The sequence below is a fragment of the Heteronotia binoei genome, chromosome 5 (genome assembly GCF_032191835.1).
Source record: "Heteronotia binoei isolate CCM8104 ecotype False Entrance Well chromosome 5, APGP_CSIRO_Hbin_v1, whole genome shotgun sequence".
NCBI lineage: Eukaryota > Metazoa > Chordata > Lepidosauria > Squamata > Gekkonidae > Heteronotia > Heteronotia binoei.
The window spans coordinates 125,690,550-125,717,018 of record NC_083227.1 but is presented as its reverse complement, the minus strand read 5'-3'; the positions used below and the strand labels follow the sequence as shown (position 1 = coordinate 125,717,018).

The 26,469-nt window shown below is 45.4% G+C and overlaps 1 protein-coding gene across 2 annotated transcripts in view; it reads right to left on the bottom strand.

The window, feature by feature from the left end:
* CAMK2A (calcium/calmodulin dependent protein kinase II alpha) overlaps positions 1 to 26,469 on the bottom strand; it is a 206,655-nt gene that overhangs the window by 28,468 nt on the left and 151,718 nt on the right. For both annotated transcript variants that reach the window (XM_060240317.1, XM_060240318.1), the window contains exons 9-13: positions 25,073 to 25,167; positions 20,261 to 20,383; positions 11,049 to 11,132; positions 6,913 to 6,955; positions 2,754 to 2,794 (exon numbers count right to left, since the gene is read on the bottom strand). In XM_060240317.1, coding sequence (XP_060096300.1) covers positions 2,754 to 2,794; positions 6,913 to 6,955; positions 11,049 to 11,132; positions 20,261 to 20,383; positions 25,073 to 25,167 — 386 coding nt within the window. The remainder of the gene's footprint in view (positions 1 to 2,753; positions 2,795 to 6,912; positions 6,956 to 11,048; positions 11,133 to 20,260; positions 20,384 to 25,072; positions 25,168 to 26,469) is intronic.

The following is a 26,469-nucleotide window of genomic DNA, read 5'->3' as shown; positions in this document are numbered from 1 at the left end:
CCTACCCGGCCCCTCCAAACGGAAGCGACCAGCAATTGCCTGCATAACAAACAGGGCGGGCGGGTGGGCCGAAAACGCCGGGAATACTGCCGCGGCGCCGAGCGGGGCTTCAGCAACAGCGTTGAAGCCCCGCCCCCTCAGGACGCGCTCAAAAGCGCGCTGAAGATTCCGCTCTCCCTCCAAGGGGGGGCAAAACTTCCCCTTCAGCCAGGCTGCGATGCAGCGGGCTTCAGGAGGCTTCTATACCTCTATGCCAACCCGTCTCCTTCCTGTCAGTTAACAGGTATCAAACGTGCACATTGTTAACAAGATCAAAGGCTATTTACCACAAGTAGAACTACACTAGAGTAAGCAATTTAATGATGAGTATCACTTGGTAATCCTGCTTCCCTACTCCATTTTGTTTGTTGCATCATAAGTCATCCTCAGCTAGCCTTCCTAGATCTTCTTCTCTAAAGCCAACAAGACAGATAGTAGACTCTATTAGTGGCATCAGCACATATGTTACATATGATGGAGTCTACTAGGCTTAGTGGCTGCATTGATCTATAACCTAGAAAGATGCAAGAATAAATTGTCTGCCAAACCTTACTAGACAGTAATTGCAGAAGCAATTAGACACAACATGACACAACATAAAAGCAGTGACCCCATTAAAGTAGGAACATAAATACAATAAAAAATGTAACACAGGGCAGTGGCTTTATTAGTTTAGGACATAACAGGATGTGACATGGGCAGTGATTGCATTCATTTACAATGTAACAGGATGCGACACCAAACAGGGCAGTGAAGCCATTGTGTACCCAGTAGCTGAAGGAGAGACAAGGCCTCATTTGTCAATAAGACATGGGGGTATATCGGGGAAAAGATCAGAGTGGGAAAGTGTCTTCCATTTCTTTTAGCTTTCCCAGCTAAGAAATTTCCAGCTCTACAGAAGTGGTATGCAAGACATTTATTTTATGATAGTACAGAGTAGCAGAAGTGCTTTCCACAGTGGAACCATTGCTTAGAAATAGAACACTTCAAAATCATAAACTGATTATATGGGATCAGTTTTTTACCATGAGATGGTCACAACAGTGAGTTTCCTAAGAAAGTCACACTAACCATGCGACTGTAAACCAAGGTACCTAGGATTTTTCACACCACATAGTTGAAACAGCCACCATCTCTTCCAGTTAAAGAAATAGTAACATCAAACAAGCAAAAATGAGAATCCACAGATTATTCAGGTGGAAACTCCATCTTTGAGAGTGCTGGAAAGGAATTTGATCCTCTGTCGTGTCTTGGAGACAAATGGAGTAAGATAGTGGCAGAAGGGAATAGTCTGATAGGCAAGCATCAGTATGTCTTTGGCAAGGAAACCCTGTTGTCAGGTTTCATCTTCTTCAAGTAACAAATGTCATTCTTTAAAGCAGAGTTCATTACCCAGGCACCAAAGGATAACCTGGCACAACAGTGAAAGAATTGTCAGCCAGACAGCCCTCAAGAATGCTTCAACTTGGCTTCCAGGGGGAAAAATGTGTGGTTATATCAGCACAATATCATTCAATACCATGTTCAAATTTTACAAATATTTTATTAGAAGGGATAACACCACTGGAAAGAGAAAAAAACCTGTTTATCTGTTATTCCACAGCTAGATAAAGCCAACAAACCAAGTTACAGAATGCCTAAGTTATAAACCAAGTGACCGAGGCAAAGTTGGAATTTCATGCATTTCCCCACCTGTTCAGGTTTTTCATGGCTCCAAATACTGTTTACCATGCTGATTTACCATACTAACCCGGCAGCCTTATGGACTCCATAAAATCACAACTATCAGCAAAAGAGAGTTTGTTTGCTAATCATTGTCCAAAAAGAATCCTAATTAGGCAAATAAATAAATAAAAGACATCCTTGCCCTCACTTCCCATCCCATCTCCCTCTCTTCCAGATGAAGTGTCTTTCAGTTTATCTTACCTCTCACAGCCCCTTGCACTGGATTAGAAATGTCTTAGAGACTATTCAAATGATCAGAGGGGCATGTGGTACAACTCTCTCACAAGATTGTACCACCTCAGAATGCACATGGAATGGATAACTGCTTGACAATAGACCCGCATAGGAAGATAATCCATTAGGAAGATGGCCACATTGCATTCTAAAGTGATACATTCCTAAAAAAAAAAAGGACTGTAGAATCATACCACAAGAGCATTGTGGCTTACAGTCACACAGGAGGGTTGTAGCACTTTGGCCTACAAATATTTGAATTGACTCCGTTCAGAGTATTTCTTCCTCCTCCTGAAAAATCAATAGGATGGAGGTTTTTTGTTGGGAGGATTCTTAGAATGTACCCACGATTCACAAAGAACATAACAAAGTCTAGCTTAGCTCTCCAGAAATGTTGTTGTTGTTGTTGTTTTTTACTTTTAGCCCTCTTTTTGTATTTCATTCTGCAATACGAAGGAACCAAATAAACCAAGCACAAATTGGGACATCCGTTGCTTCCTCTCAGCAGTGCAATTTTTACTCAGATGAAAGTAATACATATATTTGCATTTCTGTCTTGTAGGAAATACAGACAATAGCAAAATGTCTTGTAAGATGAGAAGAGGATGATGCAAACAATCCACCAGTATACAGTTAGCAATATGGCTTTAATATAAAGGCTTCAGGCCATGCTGGGACCCTCTACCCAGTCAGACTTGCCATCCTGAAGGTAGGCAATCTAGTGGCTGTATAAGCCAGGAATGAGGGGGACTTACCTTCACACCATCATTCTTCTTGTTACCACCACTTTTCCCTCCTGTGGAGAAAAAGTACCATGTCAAGAGGACCAGGCAAGGTACCAGAGTCAATAGGGTGAGAACCAGCAACATGAGGGAAGTTGGACAACAGAGGCAGAAGACAGGAACTGATGATCAGAGATTCAACACTGCTGCTTCCTCTATAGGCCCTGAATTAACTTTACAATCCAGCACTCTGTATGAAGTCTCTCTCAAAGGCCCCTGAAGCTCAAAAACTGACGTTTTCTTACTTGGGTCCTCCAATGTGAATAAGAAAAGCCACAGCCACTTATACTCTTGTACACCCAAGTCTTTGAAAAAACCAAAACAATGTCCAGCACAGGAAAGAGAAGGGAGCTGAAGAAGCATTCTCTGAGAATTTATTTTTCCTGATAGAGTTCCAGAAAGTTTCAACTACATGACTAGTTCTGCCCTATGTTCCCCTTTTGCCTACCCTGCTCTGTGGCCTCTGGTGTAAATGCTAATGATCCGACTCTAGTCAAGAGCAGCATGCAGTTGCCTGCCTGTCTTTTGCATGCTCAGCCTCTCTAGCTAATTTTAGACCCCCTGTTGGCAGGAGTCATGTGCTACAATTATGACATCCTGACAGCTGCAGCCCACATTCTGACAATGATGAAAAGCAGACATCCCATCCCTATGCCCTCACTATCACTACCCCAGACCTAGCCTAGTTTCCTGGGACTGCAACTCTCTCACACTCCCTCCCTCTTCTTGTTACTGCCTTCAAATAGATTGTGAACAAGTGCAGTGAGGTGCCACACGCACACAGTCCAAGCAGAGCTTCTTGGCAGAACCAGATAACCTAATTGTCTGCAACAATCACTGCTTTAGTCATGAAAAGCCCCTGGACTTCTAAGGAGGTAGAGAATAGAAAACCAATAAAGGATTTGAATTTTCTAGTCTTTGCTGTTAGTAGCAACCTTTGTAAGTGCTAAGAGTGCTAAGTCAATTAATTCTTTTTAAAAATATAAACTTCCCAATAGCCTTTTAGTTCATCCACCTAGACTTCTGAACACAGCCTCATTGTCTAAGTGTCCAACATTTTTGTTTTAATTAACACTGCATATATAATGAATATATAATGAAGGCAGGCAGCATGTTATAGCCTGATCTTGTCAGATCTTTGAACCTAAGCAGAGTCAGTACTTGGAAGGGAATTCTCCAAGGAAGACTCTGCAGAGGGAGCCAATTGCAACCCAACCTTTGCTTCTCAGTTGCCTTGAAAGCCCCTTGCTAGGGCAGCCATAAGTCAGCTGTGACTTGATGGCACTTTACATACAGAGAGAGAGAGAGAATGCACACCCTGCATAGAGGTTTATCACATATAGGAATTACACCTGAATGTTTCATTCCATGTACACACAATAGGAAAACACAATTAATTGTGGTTTCTCATTGCACGTGGTCACCCAGAAATGTGACTGTCATGTCTGAGAATATACACTGAAATTATAAATTCTTTTCCAACATGGAAGTGTCTTTGGTGTCGGGGGAGGGGGAGCGGGGATGTGACATTTGAAAATGTTTGGTAGTTTCTCCCATTCCAGTCAGACATTCTGCTTGTTTATAATCCTGTCCTATAAATTCCACTCTCTACACAAAAGCTACACAACAGTCTCCAAAGCACAAACTGAAATCTTCTCTTGTATGGTCAGTAGTTTAAACTTCTGTACTACCAAACAAAGGTTATTGTGTGAGGAGAGAAAAAAGTCGTATGAGAGGAAAATAATTGGCAGCTGGTTACTGCACATTTATTAAAAATAAAATATGGCTTTTTAGGAGACATTAATAAGCATTTAATTAAATTAAGAACTTACAGCTCTTTCCAGCTATACACAGCAAGACCATAACCAACACATAGTTAGTCATGCTTATCCCTTAAAACAGTTTATCTTTTAAATGAACCTAACTGCAATGATTTGCGTCCCCTGGGTACAATTACCTTTAAAATGGCCATTTTACCTCTACCAGCTGTCATCCTACATACCTAGGGTGGAGAAGGAACAGGGGGTTGTAAGAAAGCTTGCTGGGTATTGGTAAACAAAAACTAAACTCCAGAGTGTGGAGATCTATATATGAGAAATAGCATATTTTCTTAGTATCTTTTAAAAAACAATTACATAACTTTCTATTTAAGAAGCAAGCATTCTTCAGCCACTCTCCCCAGAGCTACGGAATGTATGACTCACATTGAATGCCAACCACTTATAGCATTCCTTCTGTATCATCCATATGGAATTTTGGAAAGAACTAATACGCCATCTCTGTCTGGACACTATAAATTTAAGTTATAATTCAGGGATAGGTAACATAACACAAAGGGGCCACATCCTCCTCCCCATGCTTATAATCTAGCCTTCATTAACCTACACATTGCTGATCTAAGATATCCAATGAAATGGAAAGAGATTGTGTAGACACAATAACTAGATGAAACTGAATGAACTACTAAGTACCATACAAATGTCTGAGGATTGTTCTGATTTTCAAAAATATATATTACTAATTTTTTTATATAGAACAAAATTTCTTTTAACTACCACACCAAACTTGTAGTTGGATTAGTAGTACAGTTTTAAGTAAATGGCACTTTAGTATGCATAACTGACTACACAATTGTAGCCCAAATTTGGAAGTAGACAGCTGGTCATTTGAATGACGCATATATAAAATCCAATATGTCTCTATTCTTAGCATATTAAAATATACAGGGTTTGGTATAACTATGTTGGTAAAAAGTGGAGAAGTTTACTGAATATGAAAAATTTGCAATCAAATAATTTAACATGCATGAGGGAAATCCTTAACATGCCAGCAATGCAGCCCTTGTGCTGCATTTAACAACTGACAATTTGACAATACATTAGACAACCGGAGCCCTATTTGAGACAGTTGACTATGATGTGACTTATACTTTTTAATTCTGTGTTGGCTGAAAATAGACTGAAAACTGGAGCACAGTTATAGATTCTAATCAATACAACTAATTCTTGATATGATCCTATCTATGGATACTGAAAACCAGAGAATTAGGTCATAGACACACGACAGATCTTTCCACATATCTTCCTTTTCTGCAGAAAAATCCAAAATATATGACAACAACAACACTACACTACACTTGGAGGTTAACCTGCCTCCCAAAAAGTGATAGAAGCAGCACCTATAGCTTTATGAAATGAAAGCCCGCAACAGCTGTTGCTAGGCAACCACAACAGTATTGCCAGCCTTCAAGCCTTTGTTTCAGTCAGTAAAAAGAGGGAGCAGGGGCTTTTCCAGGCCTGTTTCGACCTTTGAGGGTGGAATCAGTGGGGTCAGCAATACCAAACAACTTTCATGGGTCACCCAGCTGCTTGCTACAGTTCAACATTAGCCATGAAAGCCAATGTGGTATAATGGTTAGAGCTTCAGACTAGGATCTGGGAAATCCAGTTTCAAACACCCATTCTGCTATAGAAACTTACTAGGTGATCTTGGTCTACTCACACACCTTGGTCTACTCACCCTTCCACCATTTGTCTCTCTTCCAGTTTATTCTCATATCAATGGGGAGGGGGAGCAGATGTTTAATGGAAGAATTCTTTAGGATGGAATTTTCCACCATCAAGTCCCTCACATGAATTCTTCCATGAAACATCCTGCTGTTTAGTAAATGCATAATCAAGAACTCTGGGTATTCAATTCAACTCAATTTACATCATCCTAATAGGATTTCAAGACCACTATCTTTTTTACTACTGAGTATTTGGTAAAATGCAGCAGTTGCATTTATGTGTAGTAGATGTTTATAATTAGAGGCAGGAAGGCAGTCTAAGAGAATATCCATGAACAATACTAAAGCTGTCTTTTGCATGACCTAGATCTGTAAGTAAATGCAAAGCTTGTATGAGATAAAATTAAATTTATTTTAGATTTAATTTCCTCTAGATTTATAAATGTGCATATATATTGCAAGAGGCACTACAAGGTAATATGGCCATTCTTGTCTCACAAATTTTTCCAGTTAGAGCTGAAGTTTAGAGTTCTCTCTCAGTGTCCAGCATCACTCTAAGATTAGTATCCATTAAACTAAAAAGCGGCAAGTAAATTTTAACTTGGGCAGAATTGTGTTACCTACCAGAAAAATTGCGGGTTGCTAGCATGGTAGTGAGGATCGCACCCTGAAACACACAAAAGACAAAGAAGGGGGGGACACATTATTGGGTTCAGGATCATGCTTATCCCTTCCCCCACCCCAATCTCATTCCTCTTAAAGACACCCTCTGGAAAAAATGAGCAGGCTGGGACTACAAGAAGGATGCATCTTTGGCACCATGCCATGGGCATGATGAATATAGTTCTGAGATGGTATTAATAGATACAGCATACAGTTTGCAGAAAACAAGTCACTGGATATAGTGGCTCAGAGATTTTCACTGCTCTGCAATTTTCTGGATGGTCTTGGCAATGAGTCAATTTAACCACCTTCTGGAGGCCTGGTATCTTTTCTCTGTGTGTGGCACTATGGAACGTCATTCTGCAGCAAACAGGCTCTGATGGACCAGACAAACTGATGGAGTTCTATTAGGGATTTTACCTTACCTCCCCAACCCCACTTTTATCAGCAATATAAAGGCTTTCCCCTTTAAAAAGCCTTTATTTCCCTGCAATCACACAATTGCAGCTAGTACCCAAAATCTGTTATTTCTGTGATAATTAAGAACAACTTCACAGACCAAGAAACAAATTGATCTGTGGCATATATTTTTATGGCAATTCAACCTTACAGTCACCATTGTCACTACTACTGTTCTTACACATATCTCTCACAAAACATGTTCTTCCAAAGATGTCAAAGTAAGTCATGGGTCTCCTTAAATTCATTTTACAGATAGGTTTACCAAAGCAGAGTACTGAGGTATCTTGTCCATAGCCATTCTCTGTAAACCAGTAAAAGAACTCATTGTAGATCCCTGTTCTCTTTAACCTAGTATTGCTAAAATTGTTTGGATCCTCTCCAATCTGGTTTCAGGCTCAGATGTGGGACTGAAACAGCCTTGGTTGTCCTGGTGGATGACAGAGGGCCCACAACCCTTCCTGGACCTGTCAGCAGCTTTTGATACCATCGGTTGTGGTATTGTTCTAGACTGCCTCTCAGGATTGGGACTGGGAGGCACTGTTTTGTGGTAGTTTCAGTTCTACCTGGAAGGTCATTTCATAAGATGGTGCTGGGGGACTGCCACTTGGCTCCTTAGCCAGAGACCTGTAGATGCTTTTCAACATCTTTGAGGTCATCTGGTAACTTCAGCTGGGTTTTCACTAATATGCAAATGGACATAGGGCTGCCAAGCCCCCGGTCTGGGCAGCGAATCCCCCACCCCAGAGGTTCCCAACCCACCGGCCAACATTGGGCTGGCAGGGAGAACCTCCCCCTGCATCGCCGGTGTGATGACATCACCCAGAAGTGACATCATCAAAATGGTGGCATGCACACCGGGGTCGCTTTAGGTGTTTCCAGGGAAACTCTATGGTTTTCCCAGTGCTCTAGCCATTTTGGAGGTAAAACTCTATGGTACAATAAGTATCAGAGTTTTAACCTCCCAAATGGCTAGAGCATCCCTAAAATGACACTTACGCTCTAACACATGTTTCTAGGGAGGTGCCTGTAGGCAGTATTGGGATGGATGAGGGCCAATAACTGAAGCTTAATGCCAACAAAATGGATGTGCTTCATGTGGCCAGAAGGAGTGACTGGGGATCTGAAGCATCTCCTATTCTGAATGGGATTTCATTCCCCCTAAAGGAGCAGGTTCACAGCCTGGGGATGCTGTTGGAATTGGAGCTTCTGTTGGATGAACAGGTGGCAGTGGTGGCCAGGGTGTCTGCCATCAGCTTCAGCTTGTGAGTGTGCTGCAAGCTTTCCTGAGTAGGAAAGATCTTGCCACTGTGGTACATGCCCCGGTAATATCTAGATTACATCACATCAATTCACTGTATACAGAGCAGCTCTTGAAGAGTGTCCAGAAACTGCAGTTCATACAGAATGCTGCAATGGGTTGTAGGACCATATCATTCCAATCTGCACTGACTTCCCATCTACTCCTAGGCCCAATACAAGGTGCTGGTATTGACCTTTAAAGCCCTATAAAGCTTGGAACCTTCATACCATGAACATTGTTTACTCCTATACAAAACTATCCAACCATTATGATCATCTTCAGAGGCTCTGTCATCTAAGGCTAGACAGGTGGCAACTCGAGAAATGGCCTCCTTGGTTGTGGCATCAAAATTACAGAATTCCCTCTGCAGGGAGATTTGTCTAACCCTCTCAGTCATTGTTTTCTGCTAGCAGATGAAAAATTTTCTGTTTTGTCTGCTGTACCTTCACTGACCTTCCTTTTGTGTGTGTGTGAGTGCATGCATATATGTACACACACATACAAACACAGAGAGAGAGAGAGAGAGAGAGAGAGAGAGAGAGAGACTGGGTTGAAAACTGATTTTTAATCTATTTTATTTGTTTTCTACCTTGAAGGCCCTAATTGGGCAGAAAACCAGCATATACCTATAAGAAATAAATTCTGGGACTTCCCATTCTCTTAAATAAAAGGGGGAAACAGAGGAATACGATAATTTGCCTATGCACATTTTCACTGGACAAAGAAACATACTAAATTAGCATGATGTAGTCCGTATTTATTCCCATACAATTCAATTAATTTGTTACACTGGCAATATATTGACTCAAAATTTCTCTCAAAACAAAAACTTTTTAGCAAAAGTTCAAGTGGGGATGAACACCTCCATCTCTTTCTCCTCAGCCTCCTGCACTTTTACAGAAGAAATGCTTCTTGATAGTCCAATCAGCTTCATGAGCTAGTTTGAAGCCATATAAATAAGATTACATTAACATAATTGTGGCAGTAACAGATTACTGGTACAAAATCACTGCCTATTACCTTCAGCTCAGTAATCTTATTAGCCTTAAGCCTTTTCCCTGGATATATTCACAATGCATATTCACAAACCAAGAAGAATGAATTACAGTGTACAAACAATAGGGGAAGAATTGTTGATATCATCATTGATACACTTCTTATTCAATGATGAACTTCCCCCCCCCCCCAGATTAGTATTAAATAGACAGTGGCTTGCTTCACATATCACTGCGAACCAAGACCATGGTTTGAAGTTGGTTTAATTTTAACTATGGTTTCGCATGATATATATGAATCTTGCCTCGTTCCTTGGTGTAATGCAGGCCAAGATACCAGTGAGGTCTTTGTGCAGAAGGTGGTGACAAGAGTAAAGGCAATGAAACCAAAATCTGTCAAGGCAAACCAGGATCTGAATAATCATCTGCAAGCTGATTCTGTTGCATTCTGGGCCACTGCCTACCAGCTTTGTATGGCTCTGCTCAGCTATGTATGGCTTTGATCACTGTGCTGGATTCCTCGTCTTTTGAAGTGTGGTTATGAGCACACGAAAGCTTACATTCTAAATAAAAATTGGCTGGCCTTAAAAGTGCGACTTGACTCCTGCTTTGTTCAACTGCTTCAGACCAACACGGTTGTCCGCTTGGACCAAGCTGAATTCTAGTTTCACAAATTAGCTATTGTTAAAATCAACCATGATTTCATGTTTCATCTGAATTGAACCAGTTACTTGAAAATAATTAATTTTGTTACCAATTCTGAGTTCCTTTACCTGGAAGTAAGTGCTACTGACATCAATGAAAGTGTGCTGAGGAATGCCTTCTCATCAGAAGGTAACTTTCATTTGTCCTGAGATTTTAATTAAGGGGCTTGATCTAAGCTAATGGATCAGCATTATATTTTAATCCTCAATTCTTATGGATTAATGTAATGGATATCACAAAACAGAACCCCTTCTTTCCAGTAAAACAGAATTTCTCTCTGCACAGGAAATGATAACTTTATAGTACTGGTATGAAAACATGATAACATTATATAGTACTAGTATTTCCAAGGTGAAACAGGTTTTGTTCTCCACAGAAACTGAACTGTCCTCTACAGAACTAGTTTACAAAAAATGTGGAGAAGTACAACTTCATTCTTACATGTAATGTTTAAGATAACAAGATCTTGGTGATGTCTAGGAAGACCTTTGCTTCCTTAGGTTAAAAGGTATCTGGATGTATCAGAGCCAAACCTTTGTGAACAAGAGTGCTCAAATGAAAAGAGAAAACATGTCAGTAAGGCAGACCCATTTTATTGGGATGCACCTGTGAATCAAGGATGGGATATAAAATACCTTTAGCTTCCTTCTGGCATTGAACTTCTTCAGGCAATCCACGGTCTCCTGTCTGTGCATGCATGAAGCCACAGTGGAACGGTGCTGGAAGACAGAAAGAAGGTATATTTTAAAATAGAAGGGCATAAATGGAGAGATCTCACTTGTTTGAGCAACAAGAATTTGTTTTACTAGTAACTGTATTCATTGCCTAACAAGCACTAGTGGCATGAAAGCCCTGATCATCATTTGGCTTCTGTCCACAACGTTGTAACTGGACTATATCAGACAAATCTACTGGGGATGCTAATTGTGCATACCCCAGCTTTTGCTGGATAAGATGGTTTTCAGCCTCTTCCAGCCATATAATTTTATGAAGATCCATATACAACTTGTTCAAGATAATTATTTCATTCCTTCATGCACAAGCTTGATCTCTGACTCTTAAATGTGCATTCATATTAGACACATCCCCACGATCATACATTCCTGCATTCTCCGGGAAGCTGTAAACTAAACTTCAATTGACTGTGCAATGTTGTTGCCCTCCTTGTACATCTGTTCATTGTTGTCTACACCAGAGATGCTAGGGATAGTTCACAAGTTGTTAAAAGCTTAGCTAACCCACCATAGGCTGATTCTCTCATACTCTTTCATACTGCTCTTTACTAGGGAAACAGACATTCAAGTGACGGGCTTTGAGATAAATGTTATGACCCTGGGGAAGACATTGTTCATTGGCTCAAGTCACCAACATCTAGTGCTGTACAGGCTAATACTTCAATATTTTCTGTATTGTGTATCCATCTTTTTCCAGCTAATCTTGATCTCTCTCATGGTCAGCCAGTCAATTGTTTTGGGACATTCATAAATTAATTGTACATCAGCTCTTATTACATTGTGAAGGAGTACTGCTTTGCACCTTTTGGTCAGCTAAGGTCTCCCCATCTTTTTACAATAACTGATATTGTGTAATTGCACCATTATGGTAGCAAGCCAAAAAAATCCCATGAACAACTTTGGTTTGATACAAAGTAAAAAAGTACTTAAGCCACTCTCTTTACATCAGAGAACAAGTGCTGATGATTAGACATATTCATGAGAGCCAAGAGAGAATAGCTAGTCAGGAGTGAAAAGGAAGAAATTAATTGACAACACAAAAAGGAAAATGCATGAAGAAGCAGGACCTTCGCCAACAGGGATTTGTTTTTAGATGGATATGTAGTAGAATCTTGTCTGTGGGGATGGATTTTTATGGGGAATATTGCCATGTGGAACCCCTATGTCAGTCCTCCAGGAAGATGAGTGTGGAATCTTTCAGCAGCACAAAAAGGCTATACATCCTCAGGGCATGGAGCAGGGGTCACTAGGGATGTGTGTGGCAGGGGGAGGTATTTGTTAAATCCCTGCATTGTGCAAGGGGGATGGACTAGAGGACCATGGAAGTCCCTTCCAGCTCTGTGTTTCTAACCAACCTCATTCATTGCCTGAGTGTGAAGGAGGGAAAGCAACAAAAGCAAAACAGAAATTAAAAATACTCCTTTGAAACAAATTGAAAATTTTGCTTTAAAAGCACACAGGGGAGTTTCAGGAACTATCTTTGTACAGGCTGCCCACCCCTCCATCCCCAATGTGAGTAGGAGAAGACTGGCATTAGTAAAAAGCCCTGTTGAAATCCTATGTGTTGATTTTTATTATTCTAAGAAAAACAGGTTTCCTACCTGTAACTGATGATCTTCGAGTGGTCATCTGTGCAGTCACACTTATGGGAGAAGGCGCCGGCGCCGATCACGATCGGTAACTTCAAAGCCGCGGATTTCCGCGCCCCCGTCCTGGTGCGCATGCGCAAGCACTCCCCTCCCTGCGCATGCCCACCAGGACAGGAGCGGACATCCCGCCAGTTCCTTCTGACCGCTGCAAAAGCCCTGTAGACGGACCCGCAGCAGAGGGGAAGGTGGGCGGGTAGTGTGACTGCACAGATGACCACTCGAAGATCATCAGTTACAGGTAGGAAACCTGTTTATCTTCTTCGTGGTCTCTGTGCATCACACTTATGGGAGATTAGCAAGCTAGCAGGCTACCTGGAGGAGGGTTGCACGGTCCGTCAACAGGTCATCGACTGCAAAACTGCACGGCCCACAGACGAACTATGCTTCCACCGGAGGTCCAACGCATAGTGCCTGATGAACGTATGCGGAGAAGACCAGGTGGCCGCCTTGCAGATGTCTCGTAATGGCACCCCCTTCATAAACGCCGCAGAGGTGGCCATTGCCCTTGTGGAGTGAGCCTTGACCGGTCCCGGCAGAGGCCGCTTCCGTACGAGATAACAGAGTTTGATAGTCTCTGTCAGCCATTTTGACAGTCTCTGCGAGGAGACCTTCTGTCCAAGCGAGGCTGAAGCATAAGAGATGAAGAGCCGAGGGTCCTTACGCGAAGGTTTTACCCTATGTAGGTAGAAAGACAGCGCTCTTTTAACATCTAGAGCGTGAAGCCGACGTTCCGAATCTGTTGAAGGATTCGGGAAGAACACTGGTAGGCAAATGTCCTTATTCAGATGAAAGGTGGATACCACCTTAGGTAGAAAGGTCACGTCAGGGCGTAGCCACACCCCGTCTGGTTGGAACTGAAGGTAGGGATCATCGCAGCGTAGTGCCGCCAGTTCCCCCACCCTCCGGGCTGAAGTGATAGCTACCAGGAATGCCGTCTTCCAAGATAGCAGTTGCACAGAGCACGTGGCCATGGGTTCAAAGGGCTTGCCCGTAAGGGCTTCTAGAACTCCCGGCAAGTCCCAGGATGGGGTCGGCTTCCTGACTGCAGGGTACAGCCGTAGCAGTCCCTTAAGGAAGTTCTTTGTGGTAGGATGAGCGAACACCGAGTGGCCCTCAATGCGCTCGTGATTGGCTGAGATGGCTGCCAGGTATACCCGAATAGAGGACACCGACAGCCCCTTGTCCAGTAAGGTAAGGAGAAAGTCAAGGATGCCCGGAAGGCCTGCCGTTCTGGGGTCACCCCCGGTCTCAGAGACGAAGTGAACGAAACAGGTCCATTTATAGGCATAAGACTTCCTCGTAGACTCCCGTCTGCAGTTGAGTAGCACATGCTGAACCCTTTCCGACAGTGCAGTCATGGGAGTCTCCACGCCGTCAACTTGAGGTGTGGAACATCGTGGTGGACCACTCGTCCCTGCTCTGAGAGCAGTAGATCTGGCACAGGGGGAAACTGGTGAAAGACTCCTTTGGACAACCGCAGGATGTGGGTGAACCAGTGTTGCCTGGGCCACCATGGAGTGATTAGGACACCGTTCGGGCGCTCCCTGTATATCTTTTGTACCACCCGAACAAGAAGAGGGATCGGGGGAAACATGTAGACATGGCAATTGTCCCAGGGTAGCAATAGTCCGTCCCCCAACGACAGGGGGTCCCTCCCCCCCCGGCAACAGAACTGCCGGCACTTCCTGTTGTCGCGGGTGGCGAAGACATCGATGTCCGGAGTCCCCCATTTCTGGAAGACAGGTTGTAAGAGGGTCCAGTTGAGCTCCCATTCGTGTATGGAAGCGCCTCCTCGGCTGAGAAAATCTGCACACCCGTTCTGATCTCCCGGCAGATGGGCTGCAGCCAGACTCGTGTCCATCCCTCTGCAGATCTCCCAGATCCGCAAGGCTAGAAGGCAAAGTTTCCGAGACACTGTGCCGCCCTGACGGTTTATGTACGCAAGTGCCGTGGTGTTGTCCGTCAGAACCGCAACCGTCTGCCCCGCCAGCAGGTGCCGAAAAGAAAGGAGCGCATGATGGATCGCCAGTAGCTCCAGGAAGTTGATGTGGTATTGCAAATGGTCCTTGGGCCATCTGTCGCCCACACATAGTCCGCTTACATGCGCTCCCCACCCCCACAGGGACGCATCCGAGGTCAGAGTGACAGTCGGGCGTGGTTTGTGGAAGGGGGCCCCTTGTAACAAGTTGCCCTTGTGCTGCCACCAGAGCAGAGTCCTGAGCACACCTTCGGGAAGAAATAGTCTGCGACGAGGGGAGTCTCGCACACAGTTGAAGACCCCCAGGAACCACAGCTGAAGGATCCGCATGTGGAACCTGGCAAAGGTCAGCACCGCTGTAGTGGATGCCATCAGGCCCAGCATCCGCTGCACCTGAAGGGCCGTGACCGATTCGCTCTCCAGGAAAACCTGCACCAAGACCATGATGTCCTCCGCCCTCTTCTCTGGCAGGAAGGCCTTGCACAACTGCGTGTCCAGGATAGCCCCTATAAAGTGTACCCTCTGGGAGGGCTGGAGACAGGACTTCGCTGCATTCACCTTCAGGCCGAGCTCTTCTAGAAGGGAAAGAGTCATTGTGATATGCCGGAGAAGACTGGCCTCTGATTCGGCCACCAGAAGCCAGTCGTCGATGTACGGATACACCGCTACACCCTGTAGTCTGAGATGAGCCGCTACCACTACCATGATCTTCGTAAAGACCCTGGGGGCTGTCGACAACCCGAATGGGAGGGCCCTGTACTGGTAATGCATAGTCCCGATGGCGAACCTGAGGAATTTCCTGTGGGATGGGTGGATGCTTACATGAAAGTAAGCGTCCTGCAGGTCCAGGGTCGCCATCCAATCCCCGAGATTCAACAACGGAAGTATGCTGGGTAGCGACGTCATGCGAAACTTTTGGTGTGGTATGTACAGGTTGAGGCCCCGCAGGTCCATGATGGGCCGGAGACCACCATCCCTCTTGGGGACTGCAAAATAGTGGGAGTAGAACCCCAGTCTTAATTGGTCCGACGGGACCCGTTCTATGGCCTCTTTCTGAAGGAGGGCAGTTACTTCTTTTTGAAGCGTCGGAGACGGAGTGGTGTAGACGAATGTTGGAACCTTTGGTTCCTGTTGGAATTCTATTTGATAGCCCAGCCGGACTATCGATAAAACCCACTGGTCTGATGTTATTGCTGCCCACGCGTTGTAAAAAGGCCAGAGCCGGGTGCGGTCCAAAAAGGAGCAAGGGCGGGTGCAAGAAGGGAGAACAGAGTCAAAGTCCCTGCTTAGGTTGTCGGTTTCCCTTCTGGCGAGACGATTGGGAAGAGGTTGGGGAGTACTTAGACTTGTTGCCGTACTGTGGTTTGGAGAAGGGAGCTGTGGACTTAGGCCTCCACTGCTGCTCAGTTGACTGCTTGGGGAAAGACTTCTTAGGCCAAGCTCGCGACCAGGAACGTTTGCTTTGCTGCCTAGAGGAAGCTGGTACCCCAAGGTTTCTGGATGTGCGGATGCTTTTATCCATTTCCTGCAGGACTGTATCAGTGTTAGCACTGAACAGCCCCTTCCCGTCAAACGGCAAGTCCTCAATGTATGCTTGGGTATCAGCCTGCAGAGCCGTGGACCTAAGCCAAGAGTGCCTCCTTAGTGTGACAGCTGACGTGAGAGTTTTTGCTGCAATGTCGCCGGCATGCCTGGCGGAATTGAGCTGTTGCTTGGCCACCGTCATGCCCTCTGCCTGAAGCTTCCTGATAGCGGTTTTGGTTTGTTCGGGGAGCCCAGACAGCAGTGTGGAGATTTGGTCCCAAATGGCGTATTGGTATCGCCCCATACATGCGGCGTAATTAGCAACCTTCAGGCCTAACGCCCCGGCCGAGTAGACCCGTCGGCCCAGACCATCGAGTTTCTTTCCCTCCTTATCTGGGGGGGAAGCATGGGTCTTCCGGGCCTTAGATGAAGATGCCACAACCACGGAGTTTGGTCTCGGATGGTTGAACAGAAAGTCGGCTGTAGACTCCTGTACGCGATACATGTGGTCAAGCCTGCGCGAAGATATAGGCGTCGACGCAGGCTTGTCCCACGAAGCTTTGGCCGTATGCAGCAGCACCGTCGTCATTGGAAGGGCGACCGCCGATGATGTATCCCTTTGCACGATGTCGAACACAGTGTCCGTGATGACAGGCTGTGGCTGAATCGTAGAGAGGGATAGGGATTGGGCCATTCTTTTTACCAAGTCCCCGTAGGATTTTAAGTCCTCCGAAGGGGAAATGGGTTGATCCTCACCGACCTTGTTGGAGGGAGGGCTGTCTTCCGGGGAAGATGGAGCAGGATCTTCCAGTACCGAGTCTCCCGACGACCTCGGCGATGCCCCGGGAGATTCCGACTGCTCGGACGGGTGCGACGCTCGGTCCCGATGCGGGTCTGGTGGCGTTGTCTCCTTCATAGGAGGTTTGGGTGGTGACTTCTTCTTGGGAGGGTCTTCCACCGGGGGCTTCGATACCGATGCGGATGGGGATCTCATCCGCGGTCGATAGGATGTTCTCGACCGATGAGATGCCTCCGAGCGCTGGTCCCAGTCAGGTTGTCGAGGAGGAAACCATGGGAACATCGTGGGCATCGGGCAGGACCCATATAGGTACTGCCATTGACGCTGGTCCCACGACAGCGGGGGAGTGGTCTTCCGCCCTGGCGAGTCCTGACGTCTCCTAGGGGATGGATCTTCCGGAGATCTGTCTCTCGACACTCTAAAGTCTCTTCGGTGTCGGGGGCTCCAAGACCTGTCCCGATGCGAGCTGCCCGATCGGTCCTTCGGTACCGATTCACGTCTCAGAACCAAGGGTGAGACTCTGCGGGGACTGCGAGACCGATCCCGCTTGACGCCTCCGGCACGGTCTTGGGGGCTGCGCTGCTCCGCCTGAACCTCCAGAGGACTCTCCCCCCTCACCGACCGCTGAGCTGGGTCGAGGTCGTGGTCGGAGTCCGACGAGATGGCAATCTGCGTCGACATCGACTGCAGTCTGGGTGGGCTCTGCTGTCGACGCGGCGATGCGAGTAGCTTCAGCGGCGGGACAAGTAATTCCTTCGGGATAGATGGAGACTTCGGGACGGAGCGTGAAGCAGATTCGGCATGCTTCTGCTTGTCCGTCTTCTTCCTCTTTTTCGGCTCCGAGGAAGCCTCTTCTACCTCCTTGGGCCTCTTGGCTGGTGTGGAGGTATCCGACCTCGAAGCCGAGCCCGCTCTTTTCAGGGGGCGATCAGCATCGGAGGGAGTCTTGTCGACATCGACCGTCGACACCGAGGAATTTGGCGCGTTTTCGGATGACGACGCCATTTCGCGAGGGGTCAGCACTCGCTCGATCAAGGCTGCCGCGAGGCGAGCGGCTCGGTTTTTTCTCGTTTGCCTGGAGAATTTTGCGCAATGAGAGCAAGAGTCCGGTCTATGCGCTTCCCCGAGGCAGAGTAGGCACAGAGTGTGGCCGTCCGGAGGGGCGATTTTACTGCCACACTTCCTGCACCTTTTGAAAAATCCCCAGCGCTTTTCCATGCGCGGAAAGCGCGGGGGGTGAGGGGGGGAAGGCTAAGGGGGGGACAAGGGGAAAAAGGGAAACTGGAAATAGGAAAAATAACAAACGCCTATTCCTCCCCACTCACTGACAGACGAACAAAGAACAGCTAGAAGGAAATCCAAACAGCAAGAAGAAATCCACCGACCGATGCGAAGATCGACTGATCCCAACGGCGGTCAGAAGAGAACTGGCGGGATGTCCGCTCCTGTCCTGGTGGGCATGCGCAGGGAGGGGAGTGCTTGCGCATGCGCACCAGGACGGGGGCGCGGAAATCCGCGGCTTTGAAGTTACCGATCGTGATCGGCGCCGGCGCCTTCTCCCATAAGTGTGATGCACAGAGACCACGAAGAAGATCAGAGCAGAATTAAAAGAGTAAGCACAAAAACAGTAAACGAGAGCTTAAAATGCACTGCTTTAGATATTGGCTGGGTTCAGATGGGCAGTTTAAGCCGACACAGGCACATTGTTGTGTATGCAGACCAAAGTGAAGACTATTTGTGTGTGTTCCTGCCTGGCTCATTGGAGCCATAAGGACTGAGCCTGGGGACTCAGGAACAATGGACAGCAGGATCCAAATACCCATTGCCCTGCTCCAATCACAAGCCCCTGGCCATTTTGAATGACCCAATGGCGTACTAGCATGGGAACCTTGAAGTGTATATAAGTTGGCCCTGGTGGCCCAGTTTCTCAGTCTTTTAGTGCAGCCCTATACTATGCTGTACTTAATAAAGAGCTATGGGAGGGACAGTGGCTCAGTGGTAGAGCATCTGCTTGGTAAGCAGAAGGTCCCAGGTTCAATCCCCGGCATCTCCAACTGAAAAGGGTCCAGGCAAGTAGGTGTGAAAAACCTCAGCTTGAGACCCTGGAGAGCCGCTGCCAGTCTGAGTAGACAATACTGACTTTGATGGACCCAGGGTCTGATTCAGTATAAGGCAGCTTCATATATATGTTCATGATCACTACCAAATTGTTTCCTCCTTGCATTGAACCCACTATATTATAGACGTCTTGCAGACAGATTAAAAAATCAAGTTCAGGCACACACATCTGCCTCCCATCCTGCTCCCATAGTCACATCCTCTGGCATCTCTGAGGCAGCTCAAACAACTATCAGGAAGTGGTAGCAAATTCTTCTGCTACACGCCATCCGCCTTTCCGGGTGTCTGAATGCAAGAGCACACAAGTGAGGCAGATTGGCAGTGTGAACCCACCAAATTGCTCTAGGTGCTCACCGATATTCTTTTTTTAAAAAAAAAACTGCCCTAGGTGCATGGGCGTATGGGTTGATGGCCACTAAAAATATAAGGAAAAAAGAAACCCAAACCACACTATTGGGATGGTGCGTGACAACTGTTTGACTGCGCCAAAGTGCCTCCCATGCAAGATATGGGTGATTTGCAGGGGTGCATCTGAACGGGCCTTAGCTGCTGCTTTTTGAACTGGCCCAATTTGGGACGCCTCCCGTATGCCCGAAACTGCCCAGCCATTGTGAAGAAAAGAGAAGTCAAGAAAGGCCAATTTTACTTAAAATAGACAATAACTATGTATTGTATACTTCTCTTAAAAGATGTTGGTTGCAGCCTATTTTGACTATTATAAGAAATATAAAAAAGAATATCCTTATTAAGCATTGTCTGTAACTAATGGCTCACTATTTGTGGTCCACCATAACAGAGATATAATACATAACAATAATAATGCAAATAAATAAGTTTTCTCATCTTTTCATATGCTATATGAGCCTGCCTTTGGCGGGGGAGGGCGGGATATAAAAATAAATTTGACTTGACTTGACTTGACTATATATCAGAGATGTCCTTTCACAGAGAGCCTCTAGAAAGTGTTTTATGAGCATTGCTTATTATTTGGAGACAATACTCAAATTCAGGGCAATTTCCAAGAAACACATATACATATACTTACTGATATCCAGGGGTGCTTTAGAGCTTCTGCTGCTGTGATACGTTTGGATGGGTTGATTGTCAACATTTTATTGATGAGATCTTTTGCTTCAGGAGTGACAGTGTCCCACTCAGGGGAAGGAAACTGCAAAAGCAAAGGGAGTGAATGTGTAATAGCAAATGGTTTGTTAGACCTTTCATTTCCTCCCTAAAGTCTGGCCTAACCTTTCCCAGTCTACAACAGCTGTAGATTTCAGAATGGTTATGGGTGACCTCCTGCCTTGAAAACCGTACAGGATCACCATACGCCGGCTGTGTCTTAAAGGCACTTACCATCCCCGCCATGGGTAAGTACAAAAACATCATTTATTTAGCAGAAAATGAAGGGATAGTTGTTTTCATCATCAGTCAAAGGCAGCAAATGCAGCACAGAATGACTGCTGGGTGGGGGCCAGGTGCTGTGCATGCTCTACCAAAATCTGTACAGTGCTGACTTGCCATCTTGCTTCAGGCTTGCCAGCTTGTTATTGAACACATTAAAAAAAAGAAAACCATTCCCTGAGCAGCCTCATTACATGGCTTGTCTGGGCCATGCACAAATACAAAATGGAGATTGAACACTTATACCTTGGTTGGGAAGAGGTACATATGTATTTATTAATGAAAATATTAATTTCCTGTATTTCCTCTTGGCTCAGGGAGGCTTACTAATCACAATTAAAACATCATGATTTTAAAAACAAACAAAAATAAACCCACAAATTACCTTTCCCTCCTGCAAACTCTTATTTTATATATGCTGTTAACGGTACTAGCTGATAAAACAACCTTGTAGCATCCTGTGAAAATTTCTAAAGCTTGTTCTGCCCTCAACTCCCCAGGGAGCTACAATGGAAAAGACATAGGGCCTTGTTGACACCAGGCTGCAGTTGTATCATAAGTGAAGGAACTGCCAATAGATGGCAGCCTGAGATCCATAGTTGGCACATGGGATATATGGGAAGAGACAGTCCTAGGCCATGAAGGGCTTTAAAAGATGTAAAAAGCACACAGAATTGCTGCATTCTGAACCAGCTGCAGTTCTAGGTTGTCTTCAAAGTAGGCTTGCCAACCTTCACGTGGGGCCTGGAGATATCCCAATATTGTAACCAATCCCCAGATGACAGAGATCAGTTCACATGGAGAATATTAATTCATAATTATTGTATGGCATTGTGCATAGAATAGCAAGGAGATCCAAAGATTGTCTGGTAGCTGCAAATGCTAGTTCTTAGTGTTTATGCAAGTGACCTAGACTTATTTTTTGGGGCTGAAAGAGCTCTGAGAGAACTGTGACTGGTCCAAAGTCACCCAAGAGACTTCATGTGGAGGAGGGATGGGGAATTGAACCCAGTTCTCCAGATTAAAGTCCACCACTCTTAACCAAACTGACACTCACTCATGTGAGCAAATGGCTGCTTTGGAGGGTGGGCTCTAGGGTATTGTATCCTGCTGAGGTCTCTCCACTCCCCCCAAAAACCCTGCCTTCCTCAGCCTCCACCTTTAAATCTCCAGGAACTTTGCAACTTAGAGTTAGCAATCCTATTTTAAGGGCAGTCCAATGTAGTGTGCATTACAGTAATCAAGGTTAAACATGGATGAGCAGAGCAAGATTGACCAAACCTAAGAAAGGAGTGGGGTGGCAAACCAAATACAGCTGGTAGAAGGCGCTCCGGGCCAGTAGTGGTTAAGTGCACAGACTCTTATTGAAGATAGAAGATGAAGAAGATATTGGATTTATATCCCGCCCTCCACTCCGAAGAGTCTCAGAGCGGCTCAATCTCCTTTACCTTCCTCCCCCACAACAGACACCCTGTGTGGTGGGTGGGGCTGGAGAGGGCTCTCACAGCAGCTGCCCTTTTAAGGACAACCTCTGCCAGAGCTATGGCTGACCCAAGGCCATGCTAGCAGGTGCAAGTGGAGGAGTGGGGAATCAAACCCGGTTCTCCCAGATAAGAGTCTGCACACTTAACCACTACCCCTGTAATGTACTGGGATCGGCGCAGTAAGAGACCAGAGTCGGAGAGTGATTTCAGCAAGCTTTACTTCAGGAACACACACACACAGACTGAGCTCTGTTCAAACTTCCCGCTCCATTATACAATTCTTCCCCCCCTTCTGATTTGTCCTTAACTATCTACATGGATTGGCTATTTACAGGGCCCTAAGGGCCTATCAGGGTACAGTATGAGCCTGGATGTTGATTGGCTACTTATGTTTCAATCCTTCCCCTGATTGGGCATGCTTAGGCCTTCTCTGGAACCCTGGTGTGGAGTTCAAGCTCTGGCTTGTTCGGCTTCCCTCCAAAAGTAACAGTTCCCTCCAAAAGTAACAGTTCTCCCATTTGAGCCTAGGACACAACAACACCAAACTGGCTCTCCCGGTTATCTGGGAGAACCGGGTTTGATTCCCCACTCCTCCACTTGCAGCTGCTGGAATGGCCTGGGTCACCATAGCTCTTGTAGGAGTTGTCCTTGAAAGGGCAGCTGCTGTAAGAGCTCTCTCAGCCCCACCTACCTCACAGGGTGTCTGTTGTGAGGGAGGAAGGTAAAGGAGATTGTGAGCCATTCTAAGACTCTGAGATTCAGAGTGGAGGGCGGGATATAAATCCAATATCTTCTATCTCCTTCTTCTGATTTTTAAAAAGCAAGGCTGGACCAGTGAGCACCCCTAAACTCTTATCCTCCATCAACTACAAGGAGAACTAGTCCGTCAACCTGCCTTTCCAATCAGCATCAACTCTGTTTGGTCTGGATTTAGTGTCAGTTTGCTTTTGAAGGGGCAGCCCCTGAATAATTAATACCCCCAATAATAATAATATTTGTCATATCGAGTAAAAAATATGGTTTGTCTTCAAACTAAGGGGTCTGTTGTAAAACTGCCGTTAGAAACTGACTATCGCCCAGTGGGTGTGAGCTCCAGCTGTAAGATTAGATAAGGGAACAGCCTCCTACAGGCGACTTGCTGTATATAGATAAGTAAGGAAACTTAGTCATGGAATTTTATCAGGGGGAACTTAGTAGAGGTGGGGCCCTTTGAAATCAGATAAGCCTGTGTGCCTGCCTGCTTATTTTCTGTGTGAATAAAACTGTCTGTATGTAGAATGATTTTAACTCAGTCATTTTGGGGGCCCATGCCTGACTGGGTTCTGCTTATGGTACCATAAAGTATACCTCGCTTCAAACCAGTAACTCTGTGCAGACCTCACTATTTCTCTGCTTCATTTTAACTTAACTTGGTTGCCTGACCAAGGCCTCATAGCACTGGTTCAGAGGCAAGACAGATGCTTCTGGAGGTTTGAGCAATGAAATACAGAGCTGTGTCATCTACACATTAATGACTCCCTCCCATTCCAAACTCAGTATGAAAAACCTCATTAAATACTAAAGAGCATGGATGTTCAAATAGAGCTCCATGGAACTTCACAGGAGAAACTCCATCCCGTCAATCCTGTTCCTCAATCCTATTCTTTGGGTCCAATCAGACAAAAAAAGACCAGAACCAAGGAAGAACTACTCTCCTAACACCAGCTGATATATAAAAAAGTATGGTGTTGCTGCAAGGATTTCTATGACAGTGGATATATACTGTGAACACTTACAAACTACTATATGGATACTAAGTAGGATCTTCTCCAGGGGCAGACTGGGAGATCAAAATGGCCCTGGAAAGGAATCTCAGCCCCCTCCTGTCACCTTCACTTGATGAGGGCCAAAGAGCTGGCTGGAACTGAAGGGGACGGAGCCACCATGTTCTTCCTTGCTAGCTGCACGATGCCTAGGCCAACAGAATGAGCCCAACTGTGCTTCTCCTAGTCAGCCCTACGGGGGGGGGGGGCACTCTTGGAAAGGTAGCTCTCCAGGGCAAAGACCCACTGGGTTCTTTCCCATTAAAGTTAATGACTAACTCACCCTGTCATGATCCTGGGCCTAGTGAGGCCTGCAGGCTCCAGGGAAGCATGCTTAGGAGTTACTGGGAAAACTCCCAGGATCCCCTCTGATTGGGTAGCAAGGGGTTTGGAGGGAAACAGGCTAGGAGAGGGGTGGGGCCTGGGAAGAGAATATAAAGGCCCAGCCCAGGAAGTGGGTGTTCTTTCCCTGGAAGGCTGAGCTAGAGGTAGGCTGTGCCTGAAGAGCTTGAGCTGGGGAAAGCGCCCTCACCCAAGCGAAGGGGTGAGTGCTTGTTAGTGGTTTAGGGACTGTAAGTTCAGATGCATTAGGACTTTTGTTTAGTTTCCCTTCACCCTTTTACTGTTTCATGCACCTTGTTAATTTATATTGCACTGCAATAAACCTTTTTGTTGTTGTTGTTCACTCTGTCTGGTCCTCACGCCTATTATTTGGCCTAAGCTACAGGAGGCCTGAAGGGCCTGGGAGGATACTCTGGGCCTTCTCAAGGGGAACCCTTAACCCAGAGTGGTGGCAGCACTTGACAAGACCCCTCTGAGTCATGACACACCCCTTGATCCTTACCCACAGCTACTCTTGGTTCTCCTGGGCCCACTCCCCTGCTCTGTCCTGATTTTTAAAAAGAAGACAAAGGCAGCAATGAAGTCAGGTGACAGTTGTAACACACCTAAATTTCAAAGTGAATTCTGTAACCTCTGTCATCTACAGGGAAGAAATAAGTTAAGATTTGCTTCTTTGTGATACAGGAAACTATAGAGAAACAGCTCTTATAAATTTTACAGAAAACTAAGCTTTAACTTTACTATTGTGTGAGCAAAGCGATGCAAGAAATCAGAATATTGAAGGAAATAATGGAGAATGAGAGAAAGAAAAACACTATTACTCACGTCATAGGCTCCAGCTTTGATCTGCTGGTATAGTCTGTGTTGATCTTCATCCCAGAAAGGTGGATAGCCAACCAGTAGAATATAGAGAATAACTCCTGAGCAGTACAGGAAGAAGACAGCATTGTTACACCTGTATTTGTCAAGTACAGGTGGTAAAATGCTAGTTTAGTTGCTTAGATTTTTGGAGACTAAACATTGAAGGTGATTTGTTGAGAGCTCTTCATGTAAATGGATACCTTATTGCATAACTAGCATCATACTAATGATGTGTGGTATAGCTTCTTGGCTGAAGTACTGAAAACCTTCAGACTGCTATATGAGCTTTCTATGGCTCAAACGGAATAGGTGGAATCAAAATATGCCAGCAAGAGACTCCAGTCTTTATGGACATGGAAGGATGAGCAACCCACACCCTCTGGTGGATTTCAGTACACATAAAATGATACTGGCTGCATGAGCCCAGGGAAACACTGATCCTGCAAATTGTCATAGGCAGAGAGATTTTCCAGCTGTACATATGGTAAACTGGAGGATTTGGGAGCCTGAGCATCTCAAAATGACTAGTCTGAAAACAGTCTCCTTTTAGGATGTTTATATCTGTGGACTGAATGCTCACTTAAAACTCCTTGTCTAGGGCTGCTAGCACCTTGGGAAATCCCTGGAGATTTAGGGTAGTGGCACATGGGGAGGAAGCGCAGAGGGATATGAAGCCCCAGAGTATGTCCTCCGAAGATTCTATTTGGCACAGGGGAACTGATCTCTCTAGTCTGCAGCTCACATGTAATTCTGGGATAACAACTCCAGCTGGTAATCCTAGCTCCTCCTAGGGTCACCAGTCTCCAGGTGGGGTTTAGATATCTCAAAGAATTACAACTGATCACCAGACTACAAAGGTCATTTCTCCAGGAAAAAAATGGCTGCTTTGGAGGGTGGGCTCTATTATCTCTCCAGTGAGATCCTTCCCAAACCCTGCCTTCCCAAGACTCCACCCTCAAATCTCCAGAAATTTCTCAACTTCAAGTTGGCAACTGCTAGCCTTCCTCCCACTTGTGGGCATTGTTGTTGTAGATTAGGAACAAGGTACTCAGGTTCCTCCTCTTAGGTTCATAGAGCAGAGACAAGCGTGCCCAAAACAACATCTATTTATTAACAAGGAGGCACCAGGGATGGGAGCAGCTGGTTTCAGAATGACAGAGCCCATGCAGTCAACACTTCTAATTAACAAATAACTAACTAATCAGAGACTCCTCTATCTCATGAGAATAAATTAGCTCACATAAATATCAGGGTGTAAAGCAGACTGTTTCATTGTAATGTATACAACAGATATACCACAGTGGTGTTGATCCTTAATGGCAACCATATCACAAATTGTGATAAAAGGGTGAAATATTCAA